The sequence below is a fragment of the Siniperca chuatsi genome, linkage group LG4 (genome assembly GCF_020085105.1).
Source record: "Siniperca chuatsi isolate FFG_IHB_CAS linkage group LG4, ASM2008510v1, whole genome shotgun sequence".
In the NCBI taxonomy this organism is placed as follows: Eukaryota; Metazoa; Chordata; class Actinopteri; order Centrarchiformes; family Sinipercidae; genus Siniperca; species Siniperca chuatsi.
Window position 1 is genome coordinate 14,696,586 of NC_058045.1, and position 23,114 is coordinate 14,719,699.

Below are 23,114 nucleotides of genomic sequence, written 5' to 3' on the forward strand. Positions count from 1 at the left end.
AGACATATCCGACTGCAGTTAAACAATATCAGCATACAGTTTTTGTGACACGTAAGACGGAACTACATCTTGAGACCGTGGACGTTTGTATCGCAGATTTGGTCTCGGTTTCAGAACCGTTACACCCCTACTGCTTAATGATATGCTTTGACACACCCTCTCCGTTCTTGTCTGTCCAGTCTAAGATCCATGCAGCGCGGAGTTTGAGTGAGATCGCTATAGACCTTACAGAAACAGGAACTCTGAAGACCTCCAAACTGGCCAACATGGGCAGCAAGGGCAAAATTATAAGTGGCAGCAGTGGCAGTCTGCTCTCCTCAGGTCAGTACGTGGTCAGTGTGTGTGTGTGTGTGTGTGTGTGTGGTGGTGGTGAGGGGGAGTCTCGCTGACAACTGGAGAGAAACAGAAACAGCTGCTTCTGGAAAGAGGCCATTGATTCTGTGCTGAATGTTCTCACACACATACTGTACACATACCCCACCCAGTGTCTTTCTGTATGTATAGACCACCATTCCCACCCTCCATGTCACACAGACTCATCCTCCAGAGGCCCCTGCCCTCTCTAAATATAGTGGGTGAGGGAATGAAAAGGACAGCGGGTCAGTGAACAAGTAATGAGTGTGACAGGATGATTTGTACACGAACCATGCTCTCCACATTTTGATCTTCCTGGTCGGATCTGTTTTTTCCTTTACAACTCTTTTCAGTATAGATACATGTATCTCCCCCCTTCCTCCCTAATCCCTTCCCTTTATCTCGTCAACTATCCATTCCTAGTCCATTCCAATCTCCCTTTTCACCACTATTTGTTCTTCTCTAGTTCCACCCCCACCCCACATCATACAGGGTGTCTCTGCCTTATCTGTCTGTGTCTTGTCCCTTGTCTCATTGATGTCAGTGTGTTGATTTCATGATCCACTGCTGATTGGAGGCCTTCTCTGCCCAGCAACATAAACATGTCACAGGAACTGTGATGTCACATCCATGCAACTCCCCTCTCCGCCACAGCCAATACATCTCTGACTGCGGCTGTCCAGATAGCCAGATCTAGATCATAGAGTTTGTCTGATAATTTGAAACCCTGGTGGCTGCAAATGAGGCTCTACAGAAATATGATTGTTCAGCATCACGTAACACACCCAACTGAATGTATTTTAGCTGTAACAACAGTTGGATGGTCACTGCAAGGGTTTGTGTACCTACAAAACAATAGGTGTAGAAACATTGAATTTAAATATAGTATATCTTGGAACAATAGAGAGCCATGTAATGTTTCTTTCTGCCACAACTGTTTCAGCAGTGGTTAGTTTGTATTGTTGCTATGTTTGACAGTGAACCACATAGAGTCACTGAGAGAGCAACAGAGAGAAACAGAATGTGTGTTGGGTGAGTGTATGTGTTATTTTCAACAAGGCATGTTGCAAACAAGACTGGCACCATCTCAGGACCTTGGAGATTGTGCGTCACAGACTTTGTCTTATACTGTCCCTTCCTTGAAACACTCACCCTCGCACAAACACTAAAACTCAGTTTCCTTATCGAAACGTTCCATTCACTTCCCTGTAAACATCCTGCAAGGCTGGCAGGTGCACGCACAATTTCTACCTCCCCTCCACAATCTGGCTCAAAAGAAGTCCCCACAACTCCAAAAAAACACACACACACACACATGCTCCTGACCCCTGCCCTCATGTTATGTGTTGTCTATACTTTGCAGGCTCTCAGGAATCGGACAGCTCCCAGACAGCTAAGAAGGACATGTTGGCAGCACTGAGGGCCAGGCAGGATGCTCTGGAGGAAACGCTAAGACAGAGACTTGAAGAACTCAAGAGCATCTGCATCAGAGAGGCGGTATGAGAAAACACAGACAGATTTGGCAAATATTTTGAAAACCAGAATACTTTTCAGCTCTTCCTTTCCAACTTAATTTATTTCCATGTCCCCTTTTCGTCTTTCCTAGGAGCTGACAGGAAAGCTTCCTAAGGAATATCCTCTGGATCCAGGAGAAGAGCCGCCCACAGTGAGACGGAAGATCGGTACTGCCTTCAAACTGGACGAGCAGAAAATTCTTCCTAAGGGAGAGGTGAAGCTCCAACTCCCTGTTCTTCTCAGTAGCACTTTATCACACTCTCAAATCTCCCCACTCCCCACACAGGCCAAATAAAAGCAGGAGGTCATCTAGTGGTGTCAATGTTTAAAACAAATACATAATACCACAAGTACCTGTGCCATGCACTCTGCTGCAGTGCAATATGTCGAATGGAGTGCTAATTAGTCAATAGTTTTTATCTCCTTTTAACCCAGTTGCGATGTTAATGATCCATTTATGATGGGCATTATAGATCAGAACTGGTGTTTAAAAGTTCTTATACAGTTATACAGTTGTTCAGGATTAACTTCATTTAAAATGCTCAGATAATGGTTGGGATGATGAATGACATAATGATAAGTTAACCGATCCCTAATCATTTGGAACATTAGATAACAATGAAAAGCCACAGTCTGAGACGTCTTTGACCTTGTAAAAGTAGTTGCACTGCATCTTTGCCTTGCTGTCTTTTTGTGCCACAGCTAGATTTTCCAGAGCAGCAGAACTTCTAAAAATAGTCTGGCAGCATTCTCGCCACAGGAAGTGGTGATAGTAGGATTGTGTGCACGCCTGTATGTGTGCAGGCATGTGTGTGTGGGTGTGTGTCGCTGAGGTTGTATGCTTTGAAAAGAATCCAGGGACACAATCTCACAAAGCTGCCTTGCAAGCAGAAAGATGTTTCTTAATTTAGATTGAACACCTTAAACTCATACACACACAGAAACAGAAGCCACTCTGGCAGTAGTGTGAAGGGATTGTTATAGAAAGGGATTCCTCAGAACTGAGGTAGTTTAGTAAGATGTTGACCCAAGTGAATACATCATCGTTCTGTCTCTCCGGAGGCAAGTGAAATCATGTGTGTTCTCACATATATGAGTGCACATATTACATGCACGCTGTACACAGTGTGTGTCACAGGATTGCCATGAGTTTATTTCCTTGTCTATAATCACATTCACAAGTTTTTACTATACTATGCTATTCAACAGGATACTACATCATATATATTGCAGTATGTAGATACACATTTTGCAGTGCAGTAAACATATATGCAATACATTTGCAGCATGACAGAGTATGTTTTACTTGGTCCACCTAATAGTCTCTGCTCCACAAATCTCAGGAGGAGTGAAACGGAGGGGAGGATGGATTGATGGAGAGGTGTTATTATTGGGGGACAGAGGGTCTCAATAGAGAATATCCAGTGGTGAGAAAATGCAGGGCTGCAGCACAGATAAATGATTTCCGCAGTGTGTTTTCTCTGGCAAGGCTTTGTGTGTGTGTCTAACCAAATACGTTGCATGGGAGAGTTACCGTCTGAATACTTGTCTGCAAACTAAGCCTTGTTGTTTTTGGATTGTGCGTCAATATCTGTTGCTAAAACTGTGAGTGAATCCAGTGTTTTTGTGCTTGTGTTATTCAGAGTTTGCACTCATGTTTGTGTGTGTGTGCTTATCCCAGGAAGAGGAACTGGAGCGTTTGGAGCGGGAGTTTGCCATTCAGTCCCAGATTACAGAGGCAGCCAGGCGTCTTGCCAGCGATCCTCACGTGAGCAGCAAGAAGCTGAAGAAACAGAGGAAGACTTCTTATCTGAACGCACTGAAGAAGCTCCAGGAAATTGAGAACTCTATCAATGAGTACCGGGTCCGCTCTGGCAAGAAGCCTACGCAGAGGGCATCGCTTATCATAGAGGGTACCAATATACTCCTATTCACTGGAGGAAAATTTGATTGTTTTCATATCTCTTATTTTTCTATTAGCTGTAGTTGTCACCACACACAGCAGTATTCTTCTCAAGTACTGTTTAGAGCGGTAATAGAAGTCCATACATTGGATTTTTCCAACATTGTTGTTTTATACATCAAAGATTTGTAAACATGAGGGTTTTAAGCTTTTAGATTTTGTAATTGTATGATGTCTAATCTCTTGTTTTTGTTTCTCTGTCTTATAGAGGCCAATATTGGTTCTGAAGACAGTTCATTGTCTGATGCACTGGTCTTGGATGATGGTGAGTCTCTATCTTTCACATTAACTCGCTGATGCGTGTGCTTTTGTGGCTCATGATAATGATTTTATTGAATGTTATCCTATCTTAATTGCTCTAACTTCAGTCTTCAATTTCACTGTATTTCAGATGATCCTCAAGTTACAGGTACCCCCACCTTCTCTCCAGTAGCATCACCCCACAAGGGCCTCCCTCCTCGACCACCATCTCACAGTCGGCCCCCTCCACCGCAGTCCCTGGATGGCCTGCGACACCTACACTACACACGCTCTGACTACGATAAATCACCCATCAAACCCAAGATGTGGAGTGAATCGTCACTGGATGAGCCCTATGAAAAAGTCAAGAAGCGCTCCTCTCACTCCAGGTATGAGGGAGTTTATCTTAACTAGCCCTTTCAAATAGAGCTGCTGTATATTAACATATATGTGTGAGGCTGCCCAGAATTATTTTAATCAACCACAAGTGCACAATTTGCAGAATTGTTTAGTCATCTCAAATGTAACTAATCCAATGAAAATTAGCAGTAATGTGCAGTAGGTTGTGAAAGGAGTATATTTGTAATAGAATGTATTATATTATAAATTATGCTTGTTTTCCTTGCCTCTTTGTCAAGTCACAGGCGTTTCCCAAGCTCTGGCAGTGCAGAAGCAGGGGGTAGCAACTCTCTGCAGAGCAGTCCCATCAGGAGCCTCCCTCACTGGAACTCTCAGTCCAGCATGCCATCAACCCCGGACCTTAGGACCAGGACTCCACACTACGTACATTCCACTAGGTCAGTCTTTATACCTTCAATTTTTTACTGGTTGTCCAAGACCTATATCTCTCTTGTAAACATTCTTCTTGGTTCTACATCTTACAGGTCAGTGGACATCAGTCCCACACGTCTGCACAGTCTCGCTCAGCACTTTAGGAACCGCAGCTCAAGCCTTGAGTCCCAGGGCAAACTGTTGGCCTCCGAGCCCGATGCTCACCCGCACACCCTGGGCACACTGGGCAGCCCTGACTTCTTTCTGGGCCCAGGACGCAGCTCCAATGGCTCTGACCCACTGGACGACTGCTCATCCTGCACCAGCCAAAGCAGCTCAGAGCATTACTACCCCTCTGGTGGAGCCCCTGGCAGCAACCCCAACTACTCTACTCTGGGAGAGGACTCACCCTCCAAAGCCAGGCAGAGGCAGAGGCAAAGGCACAGGTAAGAGCAGGAGAGATGCAGGAAAAGAGGCTTTCTTTACACAAACCATTTTTTTGACAAAATGTATTAAATGTAAAGAAATTTATTATTATTATATATATTTATTATTATATTTTTTTCAGTTCAGTAGCGAGATTGATGTTTGTGTTGTCTTTTGTTCTTTTCCCAGGTCTGCAGGTCACCTGGGTTCCTCTAACTCCGGCTCCATGCCAAACTTGGCAGCTAAGAACGGCTCTGGTGGAGGCTCAGGTGGAGGTGTGATGGGAGGGGGACACCACGGAGTCTACCTCCACAGCCAGAGCCAGCCCTCCTCCCAGTACCGCATCAAGGAGTACCCGCTATACGTGGAGGGTAGCCCCAACCCTGTGGTGGTGCGCAGCCTAGAGAGTGATCAGGAGGGTCACTACAGCGTGAAGGCCCAGTTCAAGACCTCCAGCTCCTACACAGCCGGGGGACTGTACAAGGAGGCCTGGGGGGGAGAGGAGGGAGGAGAGGGGAGCGGCCGACTTACGCCATCGCGCTCTCAGATCGTACGGACTCCGTCATTGGGGCGAGAGGGTGGTGGAGGCGGAGGAGGGGGGAGAGCAGCAGTGTCTGAAGAGCTGCGGTGCTGGTACCAGAGGTCCTCGGGGAGCCTGAAGGAGAGAAGTCACTCACATTCGGGGTCTACTTCCTCTGAGACAGGGTCGCAGCAAGGCACTCTGGGACATGGTCGAGGGAGTAGAGTAGGGACACTCGCCAAGGGCTCACCAGGTGGGTCTAATTCTTTTGTTCATTAAACCCTTCTCATATGGGTAAAGAGTATCATCATGTGTTTTAGGTAAAAGCCTTAGACTGTCCCTGTTTGTTACGATTAGCATAAGTTTTGTTTATTTAGAGGTTCTAATTATAAATGTCCAGTTTAGAAAATACTGCCCGGTGTGAGGGTCAAACTCAAAACCTTCAGATTATGAGACTGACGCACTGCCTACTGCGCCACTGAGGCCTGTATATGATAATTAATTTGTGTTTACATGTTCTAACAATAACTGAGCACAAAGAGTAGCGATGCACACTCTACTATTGTAGGTGGCCCCATTTTTTCTTCATTGGATGACAATTCATCTTTGCTTGTCTCTGCTGCTATAACAAATAAATCCAAATTATTTGGCCAATGCATAATCTGTTAGCAATATCAAATATCACTGCATCAACTAAACTTACACATCAAAAATTAAAGTCTTTTTTTTTTCATGGAAATCTGGATACAGCGTAAGACTGTGTTTGACAAGTCTACAGTAATACAGGGCTGGATAAGAGATAAAAAGAATCAATGTCCTGTGTGAGATTTGAACTCACAGCCTTCAGATTATGAAACAGACTCACCACCTACTGAACCAACAAGGTCTGTATTGGTCAGCATGATGTAGGATTTATGTGACATGACGCCTGAGGCAAATGGGCTTTGTGATACTGAGACGACATCCCCCGAACCCCATACGTAGTTGAAATTCCTCTGCCCCTCACCTCACTGTACCCTCTGTTATGTGTGTTTCTCTTTGTCGCTGTATCTCATGCTGCATGTGTTGTATCTCTTTAAGCATGACTGACATTTCAGTTTTCCCCATAGCTGCATCCCCTCACAGCCAGAGGAGTATGACGCCCTCCAGCGAACACGCAGCCACACCCACTCCCCCCTGTAGCCCACAGCACATCCTCAACTGGCAGAGCGGGTAAGAGACACACCGACACAGACACACACAGCAGCAGCAAACCGGGGTGACAAGACGTTTGAAGCCGGATATGAATTTATGTTAATTTAGGACAAACTGCATCTTGGCTACTCAGCTTCTATCTCTCCATCTTTATCCAAACCTAACTAACATCCTCACAAGCTTTTGACTGTCTGTTGTATCTGTGTCAGCTAATTTTGTTTTTCACTGTTGAACTAATCCCAATCCTAAAGAATAATTTTTATATGATTTTGGGTTCTATTTCCAAACCTTTTTCATACTCATAATCAAATGATGTCACTCCTCTTGACTTTTTATTCGATTCTGCTGTTTGTGTTAAAGTTTCAGTCACTGCATCTTTGTTCCTTGTTTCTTCACTCTTTTTCCTCTGTTCTTCCTGTCATCTCTCACACCCTCTGATTATCTTTCCCTCATGGAAAATTCTCTTATTACCTAATATTTGTCATTTCTTTCTCGTCCCTCTTTCTGTCTGCACTAACCCTCCTTTCCTTGTGTGTGTGTCCTCTCTCCTGGTTTAGAGGCACAGCAGACAGCTCTCCTACTGAGGACGTCTGTCAGTCTCCCCCTCAGCCCAGCTCTGACGCATAGAGGTACTGTCTGTGGTCTCAGCCTCCCAGTGGTCTAAACCTACAATGTACTGTTGGGAAAACACAGCAGCGGCATAACAGAGAGAAAATAACCTTGAACAAAAAATATAATGGGACAGCAGTGCCAAAGTCACTCACAATCAGACTTTTATTCATAGAAATCTGTGGGTACACAATTCTAAAAGTATTATGCACTCATGCGACATGTTTACTAGTCACTTATATCATCAACTGTGGGGGGCTGACAATGGGAAATGTGCACAACTTCTTGCTTTTTGACGTTGGCGGTATCTGTGTCATGTACTCTTTCTCTGGCTGAATCTGTGTCTGATCTCTGCATGTGCTCTGCTCTGTGGTCTGACACTGACACTTACAGGATTTACTAATAGAAATACTTAACCATCTGCTGTATGTGTTGTAACAGAGAACATTCTTTAACAAAAGAAAACTATCTCAAGAGCAGATAAACACTTGAAACCATTTAGATGATAGTATCTGGAATGTTAATTTGCCTTTTGAAATAAAACGCTTTTCTCTGAAGTCAGTCTTATCCTGGTTTGTGTCGTCCTCTGCAGGTCTTTCAGTGACAGCTGTTTTCTCAGCAGCCCCTTGTGTTCAGAGCTGGCAGATGTGCAGTGGTATGGACACGACAAGGCCAAACCTGGAACCCTGGTTTGAGACCTTCCTATAGGGCCCAGAAAAGTCCCATTGCCCTCTCCTACTGTCCCTCAATACTACCCATCGACAACCGACAACCTCATCCTTATGGCCCTACAAAAACCCTGCCCTGACCGGACTGGCGGACTGGACATGAACCTCCCTCCTCCCTAAATCCTGCCCTCCATCCATCTCACCACCTCTTTATTATGCCCTTCTATCACAGCTCAGCTGGACAGGGACACACTTGCTGGGCTCTGATAAGGGCTGATTTCACAGGACAGACTGAGAAGTGCCACCTCAGCTGTTGAATTGTTGCCCTACAGCACATCAGAGCCCGTTCTTTAATCACCCTCAGCACACATGCAATGGGGCAAGGGGGAAGGAGCGATGGGAAGAGAGAGCACAGAAAAATATCAAACATACAACTCAAACTCAACAGAACCAACATCGGCCATTCCAGGATCTGTTTCATATCTCATCTTTGATCCCCAGACCTTACTAACTCCAGTGCACTGCCACCCAATCAGAGGATACCTGCTGGATTTGAGCCACCAGTTTAAAACCCATTTCCAGGCCCAAATGAACTGTGTTCCATTAATGTTGTTTGGTTTTTTTGTTTATTTCTCCCTGCATATTTATAAAAAGAGAAGATGACAGACTTTTCAAGAAATCTGGATTAACAAACATTTAGATGACAAATTCAACCCCTCTCAGTTTAACCCACAACCAAAGACAACTACTGGATTGACTGGTCACACCAGGGTCCCTGGGTTGGTGCCCCTGCAGAAAAGTGACCGTCAGTCATCTGTATGAGAGTGAATTCACAGTGACAATATCAGAATGGTTTATAGGACTCTATCTGGGATATTGATGAGGACTATAGCAATAACAAACATTGTACAAGTATATGAACTGGTTGGAATCTACGGAGTGAATTGAAAGCAGGCATTTTGCCGTGTTCTCTGCCTTGTGATGCTTGGAGTAAAGGATTATTGGTGCATCACAGGGAGAATTTGGAGTTGTGGTTATTGGGTTTGGCATTAATCTATGCTTATTTCAGTGACTTCATCATTCATGTTTATTTAATGTCTTTAGTCTTGACAAGTTCTCTCTCCACAACAGTTTGTTTGGCCACATGGTGCATTGTGATCAATGCTAAGCCAGAGCGGTGGGGGGCGGGGGGGTGAAGGGTCATTCGGGGTGGTAACATGACCACATCAAGTCACAAGTACTCCAACATTTGATTTTGACTGTAATTTTGATATAGAAACAAGACTTTCTGATATTCCACATTTTCACCCCTGCAAGTAAAAGATGATTGGCTGTTGGCATTACTTGTGTTTGATATTGAGGCTTTTCAGTGATAAATCTCTACAGTGAATCATCTTTTTTTTATCACTAGTGTCTCGTCTTCTCCAATGGTCTTGTCTCTGTACCAGTCCTCATCATGCTGAGCATCTGCCAGTCCCTTTTATAGCACTGTGTTTTCTCTCATCTTTCTGTCCATCTCTTCAGCATGACAGGAGCAGTCTGAACTCAGTGCCAGCTAGAACACACACAATGACGGTCACAACACCTTATATTATGGGCACGCATGAGAACAAGTTTATCAGTGCCAAACATGTTGGTGCTTTACATTTGTAAATCAGCTCTGAAACAACCGCTCCTTCAAGCTACAAACCCCTTCAAATCCCAGCAGTGAATCCCCACAGTCTATAGCCATTGTATAAAACAGCAGCAAGCCAGAAGACACTCAACAGACTTCTCTATGATTTGGCATCAGGTGTAGTAGGAGTTGGACTTTGAAAAGCACAACATTAATAATGTCTATGAGGGCTGGACCTACAATTAGTGTGTTCTTATTTTCCACTCTCAATGTTTTAATGAGCTGTATCAAAGTGCATAAGCGAAAACTAGAAAAGCTAGAACCACAGACAAGATGTTAAACAATAGTGCTCTTTTTATTAGTATATGGACACTGATGAATTTCAGGTTGACAGCAATTAATACCCCACTGTCAGGGCAGAAGAGAAGCCATAGCTAGAGCTGAAACAAACAATTATTTAACAAACACATCCCAATCAACAATCAGATATTCAGAACAGGGTTAGAAAAGCACACCTGGTTTTGTACGAAGGAAGTAGAACTCTGCATGTTTTAGCTGTCCCCGAATCAGTCTCCCTCATCTTTCCCTAAACAGAGTATATGTTGAGAATTGTTTTATTGTTGCACAAAGTCTGAATTAATCTAATGACAGATTCAACATCTCAGTGATAGAGAGAAGTGGACATGTTTTTTTCAGTCTTATAGCACCATTATGTCTGGATAATCGGTGTAACATGCTGTATGGAACGTATCTTACCCTGTCCCTCATTGTGTTGTGTTTCCTTTATGCACCGACATCAGTTGTTGTAATCTGCCACTTTCTAGACTATTTAAGTAAGAAGGTTTAGCACACCCCCTGCATGGTTGGTTCTCCAAGAGTTGTCCACCCATGCCTGGTCAAATTTGATCAGTCTTTACCCAGGATTGGAACCAGCACTCCCTGGTTACCGTCTCATAGAAATTAATTACTCCAGTGTATTCAAGTCACCTATTAGAGTACACATTTGATCCTGCTTTGCTCACTCAAAGTCTTTGCCCACCGTTTGAGTGCTAAAGACACAATCCATTGCATGCCACGCAAATCCACTGACAAATAAAGACCCCAAAGACGTTCCGCATCCGACTTCTATACGATAACATTAGCACGTCTTGCTCCATAGTGTTTCCTCTCCCCCAGAAAGCCCCATTTTGACCTTGTGGTAATCTCTGACCTCTGAGACCGATGTGAAGAAGTGTGACGTCCCTTCCCTCTGTAGCTCCAAACACACCATATTTTCTGTGCTCCATAGAAATGTGTGAGGTTTTTGTAATATTCCAAGAGAAATGAACTAACTCTTTTATCAGTCTTTTCCTGTATGTACGGAGGGGCACTGTAAGGTTTTGTGGGGTTTTTAACATTCACATTCATTGTTTTAACAATGTTCCATTTTATATGAACCAGTATTGTTTTTGTTTTTTTAGTTCTGACATTGTAACAACCCTTTCAGGTGCTACAAAATGACCAGTTACTGCTTTGTCACGTAGGATCTAGACATCTCTCCATTGTTATCAATAGATTCAATACCAGGTGTGCAAAATGAAGCTTATTTTAACAAACAGTTTAATAGTAGAACACTTCCCCTACCAGACAATAGAGCATGTAACTTGATTTTATCAGTTCTGTTCAACTGTAACAATACATTAAAGGTGTTGTAGAAAAAATGTGGAATTGATTAAAAAAACTGAATTCCACAGTTAATTTATTCTTTTTTCTATTAAAAATTTGTATAGTAACTTTACATTTTTCAAAACTGTGTTGTTGGAAAATTGATGATAAATTTTCAAGATGAGAAGCCGTGGTGGTTCTTGAGAGTAAGAAAAATAAATTATTGATGAATGTTCTCAAGATTATGCCTTTGTCTGTTTTGTTTTCTCTCTCTTTTCCATTTTTTAAAATCAACATCAACATGAAGTTATTTAGTCATTCACTCACTCCCAGGTGGCTCAGATCAAATCCTTCCAAGCCATTGTGCTGAAAGGTCAGAGTATCAGTCAGACTTATCAAAGGGAATCTCTACATGTAGTCACCACTTCCACTCCTCTGGACACACTCACTCTCTTGTCATCACATCCAGGCCTCAGTCACTTCCCTCTTACACTCTGGCCTCCCAGAGAAGGAGAAGGAGGATTTCCTGTGGAGTCAAAAGGAAGATACACTCCAAAGATAAAAGATATTACTCATCACCCAACAGTAGAGCACGGGATTAAACAGCTGCACAAATACATCCAGTCAGACATTTTGCCGTTTTAGATTTGCATGCCTCTATGTCATGTGGTTGGCTGCTAACTCAGAACACAGAACAGATCTTTCTTTCTGTAAATGCAACATGGAGCCATTCAAGTGTACTGGCAGGAGATGCAGACATCTGAACACATGGATGATTTGTGCAAATGAACATGGACGCTCATATCATGAAACACTAGCTACACAAACTACAAACACACGCAAACAGTAGTTGTGATACTGTACCACTTAGAAAAGTGGTTTCTACCAGAGAAATCAGTTTTCAGTTTCTGTGAGGACACCCGACCTCGTCATCCTGCTTTCTTTTATTCTCCTTCTGTGCCCATTTACTAATGAATCCCATGTTACTCTTTGTACTTGGTGTGTTCCCATAGCAGCTCTCCCAAACCAGGCAACAGCTGGAAGCTGTTAGGCAGACATGCCGTGAGAAACTAGCTCCTCTGTGATTTTTTTCACTTGTTCAAGTCTGTTGGTGTGTGTGCGTGTGTGCTTGCTATAGGAGTGGTGTATGACCTTGCTTTATATTCTTAATGAAATCCTCCATCATTTGAATACTCAAACACACCACACCCTCTGTACTCTTTGTGAGGACCAGTTTGAGTTTTACACCATATAAGTGAGGACAGATTTGCAACATCATGACATTCTGTTAAGTCCTTTAAGGCAGTTTTAGGGCTGGGACTTGGTTTTAGGGTTAAGGTTAGAATTAGGTTTAGTTTACATAAATATCTGCTCTGAAATTAGGGTCTGTTGGAGAATTGAAGAGATCAATGCAAGCTTACTAAAACAGAACATTTATTTACACATAGCGATCATTAGATTAAAACAGTGGATTCACAATCATCAGATCATATTGTTATTCTCACACAACAAGAGGCCCCCTGCTCCTGACAATGTATTGAAGAGAAGATGACCAAGCTCCCATAATTTTATTACCAACATTTCAACCACACTAGGCCTTTCTCAAGGGAAGTACAATAAAGGTGTCAGATATAGCCTTATATATATATATATATATATATATATATATATATATATATATATATATATATATATATATATACAGCATATATATAAATCCCACACCTGATGTATATATATCCTCATAGCAATGGTTAATAATTATAAGTTAACATCAGATACAGTATGTACTCAGATAGGTCTGCTTATGTGTTTTGTAATAGATAGTCTTATAGACTTGTCTTTTTTCCCTATTGATGAAAGTATCTTGTAATGTTGTTTGTACTACATCTTATATATCTATATTATTCAGTTGTTCAGACTTGGGCCACTTACTATAAATGTTTTGTACTGGCTAAATGGACACAGGCCCATGTGTCCATTTCTTTGTAGCCCTTCCTTTAGATTGTCCTCTTTAAGCTGGGTTATTGAGACATCTGAACATTTTTGGGGCATACTCCAGAAGTTTTAGTGGTTATGATGTCTTGGTAAATATATATATGGATAGAAATGTTGATGTATTCTCATAACTTTTTCTAATGTTCAATGATTGTGATGAACTTAGGCGAACCCTTGTAACTTGTTGATGATGTCACTGGTTGTGGATTACCACCAGGTGTGGAACGTATATGTATAAGGCTATATCTGACACTGGTATTGAACTTTCCTTGAGGAAAACCAAGTGTGGCCGAAACATTAGTAATAAAATCATGTCATCTTCTCTTCAATACATGTCATTATCATGACCAGCACCTAGTCTTTGGTGTGCAGTCACCAGACAACACTTGCTGATTCTAAGCTTTATATTTGGCATCTGAAGTGAAACAATTTCATCCTCTATTTTTACACTAAAGATGTTGACTTGTGGATCAGACTGTACAATATGTCAAAGCAGTGGCAATGCTGCCCTCTAGTGTTGACCAAAGGGCAGCATCTGAGAAAATGAAGAAAACTATAATCAGTTTTAACAATAATCTGTAACATAATGAGATTGCTCAACTGTGAAAACATGCATATATTTAGTTTAGTTTAATTTAATGAGTCATTGCGGTGTGTTATATACACCCTTACTCGTTTAACATGCTGCTTATTTTTTTTAGGCTTTAAGGGGACACTTCACCCAAAAATCAAAAATACATATTTTTCCTCTTACCTGTAGTGCTGTTTATCCATCTAGTTAAACTGCTCACAACAAATCTGTAGATTATCTTGAGTGACCGGGTCATGATTACTGGAAAGAGACATTGCTGTTGAGTTTTTCCAAATGTGTTTGTTTGGCGCTTTGAGCACCACAAGCCAAGTGCCATCTAGTTCCATTATATTCCAAAAATGCAGACATGTCTACAGCCGATATCTCCAAAACTCGGCAACTCACACCAAAATAATCTAGATGGATAAATAGCACTACAGGTAAGAGGGAAAATGTGTGAGGGAGAATGTACTTTTCAGGGTGTAATTCTACACCACTCCGTTCACGTAGGGGTCCTGCATTACTAAAGAAATCAATAATTTCACATCAAATATTGAAGTAATTGATTTAAAAATTATTCTAAAGCGGGGGTTTTTGCCACAGGACTTCATTCTGCGGATTGATATGATTGGACTCCAGAGTCTATGATCAGAACTGCGGCCATAGTAAGTATTTTTGACTTTGGGGTTTTTAAGTTTTGGGGAATCCTAAAGGAGAAGTGATACTGAGTAATTTCACAATATCTAAAACAATTTCCTCCATGAGACTTGCATAAACTGTTGATACCAACCATACAGCCGCTGATCAACAACAGTAACTGAAACACCTTTTCAGGTCTTTGACTTTCACAGACTGAATTCTACTTGTTCCAGTAGAGGCCCGTTGGTTTCATCTGGATCCTGCCCCAAAAAGAGCAAAAAACATAAAGACCCCATAAAATCCAATAATCTATGATAATCCAGACTGAATATTGTGCTTTTAAAATTTGGTATCTCTGACTTATTTCGCTGGCAATGTATTTTGAGAGCAACTTCCCACAAAACATCATCATCTATCATCATCACAGCAAATTAGCTGACAGAGTTAAACTGTATTCCCGACTATTCAAACATTTTTAACAGAGAATAAGCAAAGCACCCAAGGTAATAAACCAGTCTCTCTCTAATGCCCAGGATATTCTGTATATCCTATCCTACTTTATTTACCTGTGAGAGGCGGCTGTAGGCCTGAGTATGGGGAGGACTGTAGCGATGTAGGCCTCTCCAGGACAGGAAAAGTATGTAGACTGACGCCAGAAAACACAGTACAGTAAATGCTATAGAGCTCCCCTTTGCAACATATGAACCAGCACGCTAGTGAGAAGAAGTCAATGGAGAGGAGGACAGTTCACTCACAGCTCAGAAAGCATTTATCTCTACACATTCAGTATATAAAACCATGAGTTGAAACAAGCTTTTCATAATAGTTAGAAATTTCTTGTCCAGGGTTATTGGTGGAAAAAATAAACAGAATGATTTTTACACAATCACAATGTTATAAATGAATGTAAAAAGTATCTATAGATTTGCAGAATTACCAGTTGGATTGTGTTGAGTGCGACTGGCTGTGTAGACGTGAGGCTGTTAACCAGGAGAGCAGAGAAGCCAAACAGTAGACTAAAGAGGTTCAGACCCATCAGAGCGATGATCTGTTCATGATTAATGCAAAATTAAGTGATGCAGCTGATGGCATGAGCAAAAAAGTCACATTAGAAATTCTTACACAAAGTATTTACCTTTAATTTATTAGCTTTCCTCTGAACCTCCATTGCCAGACACCCAGCAGCCACATACTGTAAAAACACAAACAGTTATGAAGTATTTCACGCTCTCTCTTTCTCTCTGTTTAAAAGATTTGCAGTGTATGAGTGTATATCAGCTGAAGCAGATGTGGACTCACAAAAAGGCTTGACCACACTGGTGTTGTCAGGGAGAAAGAGCAGTTGTAGCTCACACATGCATGGGTGACTGTGGTTAGTATGCAAGCTAAGGCACTGAGTATCTGCACCACCTGAGGTAGAACACACAGTATGAAGCAGGCAGACAGTTTAAATGCTTAAAAAAACTCTGTTAACAAATGGTTTGGAAAAGCACAAGAAAGTAGAATCTCACCCCAGTGACTAAAAGTCTGGTATTAACCACAGTCCCAAACCAACGATGAATCCTGACATTGATTAGCTCCCCATGATTGGTAACCTGGGTCAGTGGGGGGGTTGAGGGTGTCTCCTTAAAAAACACCTGGTACAGCCCCTCCTGAAACATGTTCTGCGTCATCTGTTGTGGAAGAAAAAGGTTAACTTGTAGAAAAACAAAATGGATGTTGAAAAAGCCCTACCCATATATTATTCCTGCATGCAAATCAGTGAATCACACACACACACACACACACACACACACACACACACACACACACACACACACCTTGATTTAGATGTCACACTTAATTTTAGTCACTTACCTTCCCCAAATGTTGTAAAACTTTAACTCATTTATCCACAGGCCCTCATATCAACAGCAAATGTCATCTAGCTAAAAGAGGAAACATTTGAACAGTTTTTCTCGCTGCTGTTATTCCTCAGTGTAGTACAGTAGATCCAGAGGGTCAAAGTTCACTTGAGTTGGATGATAATGAATGGTTAAAGTCCACTCTTGAGGAAGTGATTGAGGGAGATCATTGGTAATGACTAAAGAGCTTATCAGCTTGTAGGCAAAGCTTACTTTAGCACCAGATGACTGGTTTCATTTTAGAGACAGACTGAGATTATACTTTGTGACCGAACACTCATTACATCCTGCACCCTAACCCTCACATTCATGTAGTACAAGAACCAAAATACATACTACTTTAGATAATACACAAACTTCCCCAAGTTCATAAATAAAATGTGTTTTTATTTGTGAAGCAAAATTTAAACACACTCTCAAAAAAGATTTTAACAATTAAATAAAATGAAACAGGAAAAAAATAAAGAAAATATAAAAAATGAAAACAAGGGACCACAAAATAATGTTAAAAATATGTGATAAGATGTTATGAGGATAAACATAATAGGGTAAAGACATCATATAAAACTATGTAAAAAAAAAAAACCCACAGGATTACAAAGATGATACAGAAAGCCTGGGCTCGTTGGTCTGTGTCATTAAGATATTCCTTCCCGAGACTCTCAGTAGTGGCTAAGTGTGAGTGTTTAATGGAAGTGCAGCAGGCTTGATACAAACACATTTTATTGGTATCACTACATCATTCTAAATTTGTTGTTGAGATCATTTCTTCTTACATGCTGAGGTGGAGTCTAATGTTAGTCCCCTGTGAGCTGCATCACAGGCCTGCCAATGCAGTAAGTTGTATGCTATAAACACAGTACCCAACTCAATCCCTGCAAATATCGTCCACTTTTACCTTTCTGAAAAGTAGCTTTGAATAAACCAATTCCAGTGGCATGACGCTGTTGGTCATTATCATCAGAGAAAACAATGTTTACTTTTATTTGTGCAATCAGATTTTGGCATAAAAGAAGTAACAATAATATGACATCATGGAGACAATCATGTGTGGAATATTTGATTTTCAGTAAGCTCAGGACACACATAGTATTAAATATAATTTGGTTTGTAAATGTCATCGTTTACCCGCAGATTCCGGCAACAAGCCCGTGCAATGAACAAGCCAGGAAAGCTAAGAATGACACGTGACCAGAGCATGAGCATCTCCCACCTCAGACCACAACCCAGTCTAAAAAAAGCCACAGAAGGCAGCAGAAAGAGGTCATACAGCACTCTCAGGACCTTGGGCAGATGGACACAAATTTGGAGGATCTATAAAAACATAGGGGAATGTCAGACCCATTCTGTTTTTCCTGGCAGTGTATCTGTGTCATCATCCTCCTCCAACCTGCCTGTGTACTGATCAGCCAACCTGCTGAAACGTGGTCCCCAGTGGGCCAGGCTCTGAAAGACCTGCTCCTCATCCAAGTCTGAGGTGTTGATGGAACTGAGCGACCCCGCCTCTGAGCCGACGCCCTCATAGTCAAACACCAGAAGAGAGTCATAAGGAGGAGCTGTGAGGTCACTATCTGCAGCGTGCAGGTTCTACAGGGGAGAGTGAGCACTCACAAACATACAGTACATATAGCACTGATACATTCTGTAGATCTTTACACACTTATATACCAAAGATATTCTTATAAACATACTATAGGTCTAGTACATAAAATTTAACATCATTCACATCCTCAATGAATTTGCCAATCTCTTCATTGGCTTGGAGTTGTAGGCGGTAGCACAGGTGGCTCTGGGCAGTAGGAAGCACATCAGTGCAGAAGACTTCAGGACAGTTATCAAGCTCTCTGTGGAGTTGGCTCAGGTCATACTCCTAAAGACAAAAAGAGGAAATAATTTGCTAATATCCCACTGAAACAATTCTGACATAAAAATATAGAGCAACAAAGAACATTTGTTTCTGACTTTAGCATGACTGAAGATTTGTTTCACGGGGGGGGCATGTGCTGCTGTGCGTGTGTCATGGTTTCCTCTCCTTCTTGCATCACTAATATGGTATCTCCTGTTACTCCACACCTGGTTATTCCTCTTCCACCTACCAGCTGCCCTCAGGAAGCTTTCTACCTCTGCTAGCCATTGGATCACTCAACTTCCTGCACGACCTCAGTCAACGTTCATCCCCTTACTACATTGTATATGTTGCTTTGTTGCTGTAGGTGTCCAGCCATTCTCCTGTCTAGTCTGCCTGCCTTAGTTTTCCTGACTCTCAGGCTACTTCATGACCACCTTCTGCCTTTTGCTGAATCTGCCTACTTCTCTGTTAAAGAGTGTAAGCCTGAAGGTAGACCGTGTAGATTGTTTGAGCCTCTACTGCAGTGCCTTTTGAGTCCAATTGGCCTAAAGCAAAAATGTTGAGTAACTTTTACTCACCAACCATGTTCTGGCCTATTTTACTATTACTATTTTTACTATTTTACTTTACTATTTTATTTTTCTCTTAGGTCGCACAAGGGCAAAATGTGATGAGAACACAAAGTGAGGTCCCTACTACTTCCATTCCTGTCACTTTTAGGCAGATAGAATATTTCTATAATCCAATGTAAGCAGACATCTGACTACGCAGATGTTTTGCAATAACAACTGCATTAAAACCTGCTGCTCCTACCCGGTCCTCTTCACCTCCTCCCTCCTCATCGTAGTAGAAGATGTTGTCTCTGGGTGCGTCTTCACGAAGAGGGACATTCTTTTCCGCCCTCCTTGTCCTTCTCAGCAACCACAGCAGCAGCAAGAGCAGTACTGCGGTCAACAGAGAAATCTGAGCAACTAAAGACAGAACAAGTGAACCAAAACAAATTTAAGACATCCAGTGAGTAAGAAAGACCTGCTACATTCACAGAAGTCCAAAAATTGCTCCCAGAACTGAGGTTGCAAGAGAAGGAATGTGCAGACGAGGGGCAGAACGTGGGATGAAGCAGGTAGAGACAGCACCTTGACATGGGCACACTTCTACTTCCACTGTGCTGTCTTGGTAGAGCATGCCAACATCATAGATACACATCAGCACATAATAGACCCCAGGTGACAATTCCCATTTGGGGGCCAGGGCTGCCACATTGCCTGCAAGATAAGATGCGAAAAGATGCAGAATTAACACTTGAGGAGTGCTTGGTTCGAGTTTTGAGTAAATATGTGTTTATGTTCGTGTGTCATGGAGAGTTGGACTTCCTCTGGCACATCACTGTTATATTAAGTGATACAGCATGTGATTAAAATGTTGCAATCTTGCAAGAATAGATTAGTAGTAGTCATTTAAATGACAACTTCTACTTTTTTGTCATTGGGTTTGTATATTATTAATGAGATTTCTTACTTGTGGAATTGGTGCTAATAGTCCAGTTGATCCTGTGCTCTCCTTGAAGCTCCAAAATAAACGGTCCAGCATGACTAGGTCCTTCTTGGTCCGTTATATCCAGCAGGGCAGGAAAAGGGTCACTATCGCATAGACTGGCTTTCCTCTGCTTGATCACAGGACAACGGTCATTCACATCTAATAAACTCACATCCAGCGTACCTGTCCCAGTAGCTGGGACAGTATCTAGAAGGATGAAAAGAGAAGGACGCAGGGTTATTGTTCAGTCAGGTATAAAAATTGGCAAATGGAAAGTGTGAAGGAATTTTCCTAAGGGGTCCTATGTGGGTAGATGGTAGTAAGGGGCAGGTCATACACATGTCAAGCTTGGAGTCACGTGCAAACCTAGAAATGGAATGACCACTGTCTTTCTAGCAATAGTTCATTCTACTGTCTCCTGCGTATGTGCATGACGACAGCTGCTTAGCAAGGAAGAGCTGTTGCCTAGACAACCAAGGCCAGAAGATAGCATTCTCTGTCTAAGACTTAGAAAGAGAGACAGACTGGCACCTCCTTAGAATGTATTACATGCGACCTGCTAATTACAATGTGACTTAGGTAAACATTAGAGTTCAAGGTCCAATGAGATGGTTACACACATTTAGGCCAGTAAAGAATAACCTTGTATGGGAAACATCGTAGATTCCATATGTCCAGTGAAGGGTTAAATACTGGGGAGCCAGGAAGAAACCTTCAGAATTGGGTGGCACACACAGTGATTCAGTTGTACTGCTCCTCTCTTCCCCTCGCTTTAATCTTTAAAAAATATTTCTGCTTAAGACATCCTGAGTTTCCTGAAACCTTCTTCCTCATTAGAGTTGACCAGCTCACAAGAAGTTCCTTCAAGAAAGAAGGCTGTAACAGTGTTGTTAGGTAAAAAAGTAGAAGTTTACCATTGTCGTAAGCCAAAACTAGGACTGTGTATTTGCTGTATTTGACATTGTGTGATTCTCTGTCCATGCTGCTTTTAACTTTGACTGATCCTGTTTATCAATGCTCAGCCACGTGGCAGTGTCATTGTGTAGTTTATATCTAAAACCAAGAGAAACAACCTGATTAGAACTAAAACAGAATACTGTGTGCATGCACGTCATCCAAACAGTATGTATGTATGTGTTATTATTACCTAAGGCGCTGTTTCCTGGCTGTGTCTGGGTCCCTAGCTCTGAGGTCGGCCACAGAACTCCCTATTTTTGCATCTTCTGACATGCTTACATGGATCTCTTGTGGTCTGAAAACAGGAGGCTCGTTCTTGTCCACGACTGTGACTGTGGCTGTCGAGGTCGCACTGGTCCAGAAAACGGCACCTCATTTGTCACCACTACCAGCAGAGTAAAGACAGGAATGATCTCAAAGTCCAGCTCCTTGGAAGTGATGGAGAACAAGGAAAGAATTATGATGTACTCTGCATGTTAAGTAAAACAACAAAGACTTAAATAAAATAATGGACAGGGGTTTCCCAAGCATAACTGTTTTGAGGATTCCCTCCATTTTATTGGAGCCTATGGTGATGCTGAAGTCTCCCCCTTCGTTGCCTTTGATTATTGAGTATTTGGTGGTGGCATTCGGAGATCCTAACTCATCCTTGTCTGTGACCTTTAGTCTTATTACTTCCACTCCAACCTCATTCTCAGGGACTGATGTGGATATCTGGGAAAAAACAAGAGACTCTTCTAAATGCAGTTACAGATTAAACTTATTTTAACATTATAATGAAGTATTTGGACATTTTAAACTCACAGTTTTGAAGCTGAATTGTGGAGCATTATCGTTGTTGTCAGTAACACTAATGATAACAGTGCAGGTGGCAGCTAGCCCCTCCCCCTCCATATCAGCAACTTCAATGATCAGCTTGTACTCTGGGTAAGTCTAACACAGGGAAGTGAGTTGCAATGGAAATTAGGAATGAGAAAGTCTTGGAAAGAGAAGAGTAGTGTATCATCATTGAATGATTGTATTACCTCTCTGTCCAGTGTACCTGCCATCACACTGATCGTTCCACTCACTGGGTTTATGGCAAACATGTCCTCTTTGGGCATTAGAGGCATCTGAGCCTTTATCCTGTACCTTATTATAGCGTTGTTTGTGTGTGGGTCATCTTTATCCACTGCTGTTATCTTTATGATGGATTCATCTGCTGAGGAAAACAATAAACCAGTGACTATTAGGACTTGAAATTCACATTTTAGGAAGTAAAGTAACGTTTTCTGAATCTTTCTCTAACCAATGTCAGCGCCTTCGCTCACTCTGCCAAGGGTTCTGAGTGAATTTTGGAGCATTGTCATTCTGGTCAATGACATTGATAATGAGCTCCATGGGCTCCTCAGCCTTAATGTCCTCAATCAGTCCACGGGCCCACATCTGTAACACACAACGTACTGTATATTCTAATAACAGAAACAAAGACATAGTTATGGGATTAACTGCAAAAAGTGAGATTAAGTTTTTTGGGTTTTTTTTAGCTCACACTATATTTGGCTGTCTTCTCCCTGTCCAGTGGCTGGATCACATACAGCACCCCGGATCACCGATCAACCGTAAAAAAAACCCTCAGGGGGCTGATCAGCCCCTGGTCCAGTGATCTTGTAGGTTATCGTCACCTTTTCCTCATTGCTTGACTTGATCTAAAGCACAATAATACAGATATTTCAGTCAAGGCGGCTTTAGTCACAGAAAATGCATCTAGTGAAAAAGCATTCAAAACATTGTACTTTGCTTAATACTACTGTGGTTACATTCACCATGAATATGGGGTATGGAACCCTCTCATTTTCTGGAAAGTTAATTGCTGTAATAACCCACTCCCTCTTCATCCTCTTCAGTCTGCCAGACACGTGTGGAAACTCAGTGGGGGGGAGCTGCTCAAGGTCCTTGTCAGAGTTGTTCTGTTTGAATCAGGACTCAAACATGCATCAGACATGCATGTTTATGCAGTGAAGCTTTCCCACTCTCACCTTTTGGCCAGTGTAGTGATGCACCTTTCTTAGAAAAGCAATGTTTACATAACACTTCAGGCATGACACTCGGCGACTAATATGCTATCAGTATATTTTGAAAACTCTTCTTCCCATATAGTT

General features: G+C 42.0%; 2 protein-coding genes and 1 pseudogene across 15 annotated transcripts in view; 1 reads left to right on the plus strand and 2 right to left on the minus strand.

Moving 5' to 3' along the window:
- The window catches only part of frmd4a (FERM domain containing 4A), a 104,817-nt gene extending 93,058 nt beyond the window's left edge, over nucleotides 1-11,759 (plus strand). For 9 of the 13 annotated variants that reach the window (XM_044194814.1, XM_044194815.1, XM_044194813.1 and 6 more), the window contains 11 exons: nucleotides 180-321; nucleotides 1,718-1,851; nucleotides 1,961-2,083; nucleotides 3,551-3,782; nucleotides 4,041-4,097; nucleotides 4,224-4,461; nucleotides 4,711-4,869; nucleotides 4,957-5,289; nucleotides 5,459-6,042; nucleotides 6,899-7,001; nucleotides 8,185-11,759. In XM_044194814.1, the coding sequence (XP_044050749.1) occupies nucleotides 180-321; nucleotides 1,718-1,851; nucleotides 1,961-2,083; nucleotides 3,551-3,782; nucleotides 4,041-4,097; nucleotides 4,224-4,461; nucleotides 4,711-4,869; nucleotides 4,957-5,289; nucleotides 5,459-6,042; nucleotides 6,899-7,001; nucleotides 8,185-8,287 (2,208 nt within the window). In that variant the 3' untranslated portion in view covers nucleotides 8,288-11,759. Of the gene's footprint in view, nucleotides 1-179; nucleotides 322-1,717; nucleotides 1,852-1,960; nucleotides 2,084-3,550; nucleotides 3,783-4,040; nucleotides 4,098-4,223; nucleotides 4,462-4,710; nucleotides 4,870-4,956; nucleotides 5,290-5,458; nucleotides 6,043-6,898; nucleotides 7,002-7,540; nucleotides 7,613-8,184 lie in introns of all 13 variants that reach the window. The other 4 variants (XM_044194821.1, XM_044194811.1, XM_044194820.1 and 1 more) reach the window with 2 other exon arrangements.
- A 1,174-nt stretch (nucleotides 11,760-12,933) lies between these two features.
- si:dkey-30c15.13 (uncharacterized protein LOC558731 homolog) lies at nucleotides 12,934-16,774 on the minus strand. Of its 2 annotated transcripts, none has more exons than XM_044194823.1 (7): nucleotides 16,585-16,774; nucleotides 16,239-16,400; nucleotides 16,027-16,137; nucleotides 15,863-15,919; nucleotides 15,665-15,775; nucleotides 15,294-15,373; nucleotides 12,934-14,987 (listed from the first exon to the last, which is right to left on the minus strand). In XM_044194823.1, the coding sequence occupies exons 2-7, from the start codon at nucleotides 16,398-16,400 to the stop codon at nucleotides 14,948-14,950; spliced, it is 561 nt and encodes a 186-aa protein (XP_044050758.1). In that variant the 5' UTR covers nucleotides 16,585-16,774; the 3' UTR covers nucleotides 12,934-14,947. The 2 variants fall into 2 exon arrangements, with proteins under 2 accessions (XP_044050758.1, XP_044050757.1); XM_044194822.1 differs by having other exon boundaries at nucleotides 15,294-15,440; nucleotides 16,585-16,754.
- Nucleotides 16,775-17,092: 318 nt separating this feature from the next.
- On the minus strand, nucleotides 17,093-23,055 carry LOC122875162 (annotated as a pseudogene).
- Nucleotides 23,056-23,114: the final 59 nt, after the last annotated feature.

Excerpts from the sequence above, each read along its gene's own strand:
- si:dkey-30c15.13 (XM_044194822.1), bottom strand. The coding sequence starts at position 16,400 with ATGACGCAGAACATGTTTCAGGAGGGGCTGTACCAGGTGTTTTTTAAG. Across the intron at positions 16,138-16,238 it reads CCAGACTTTTAGTCACTGGG|GTGGTGCAGATACTCAGTGC; the intron begins GTGAGATTCTAC and ends GTTCTACCTCAG. Across the intron at positions 14,988-15,293 it reads CCTACAGCCGCCTCTCACAG|GATCCAGATGAAACCAACGG; the intron begins GTAAATAAAGTA and ends TTTTTGGGGCAG.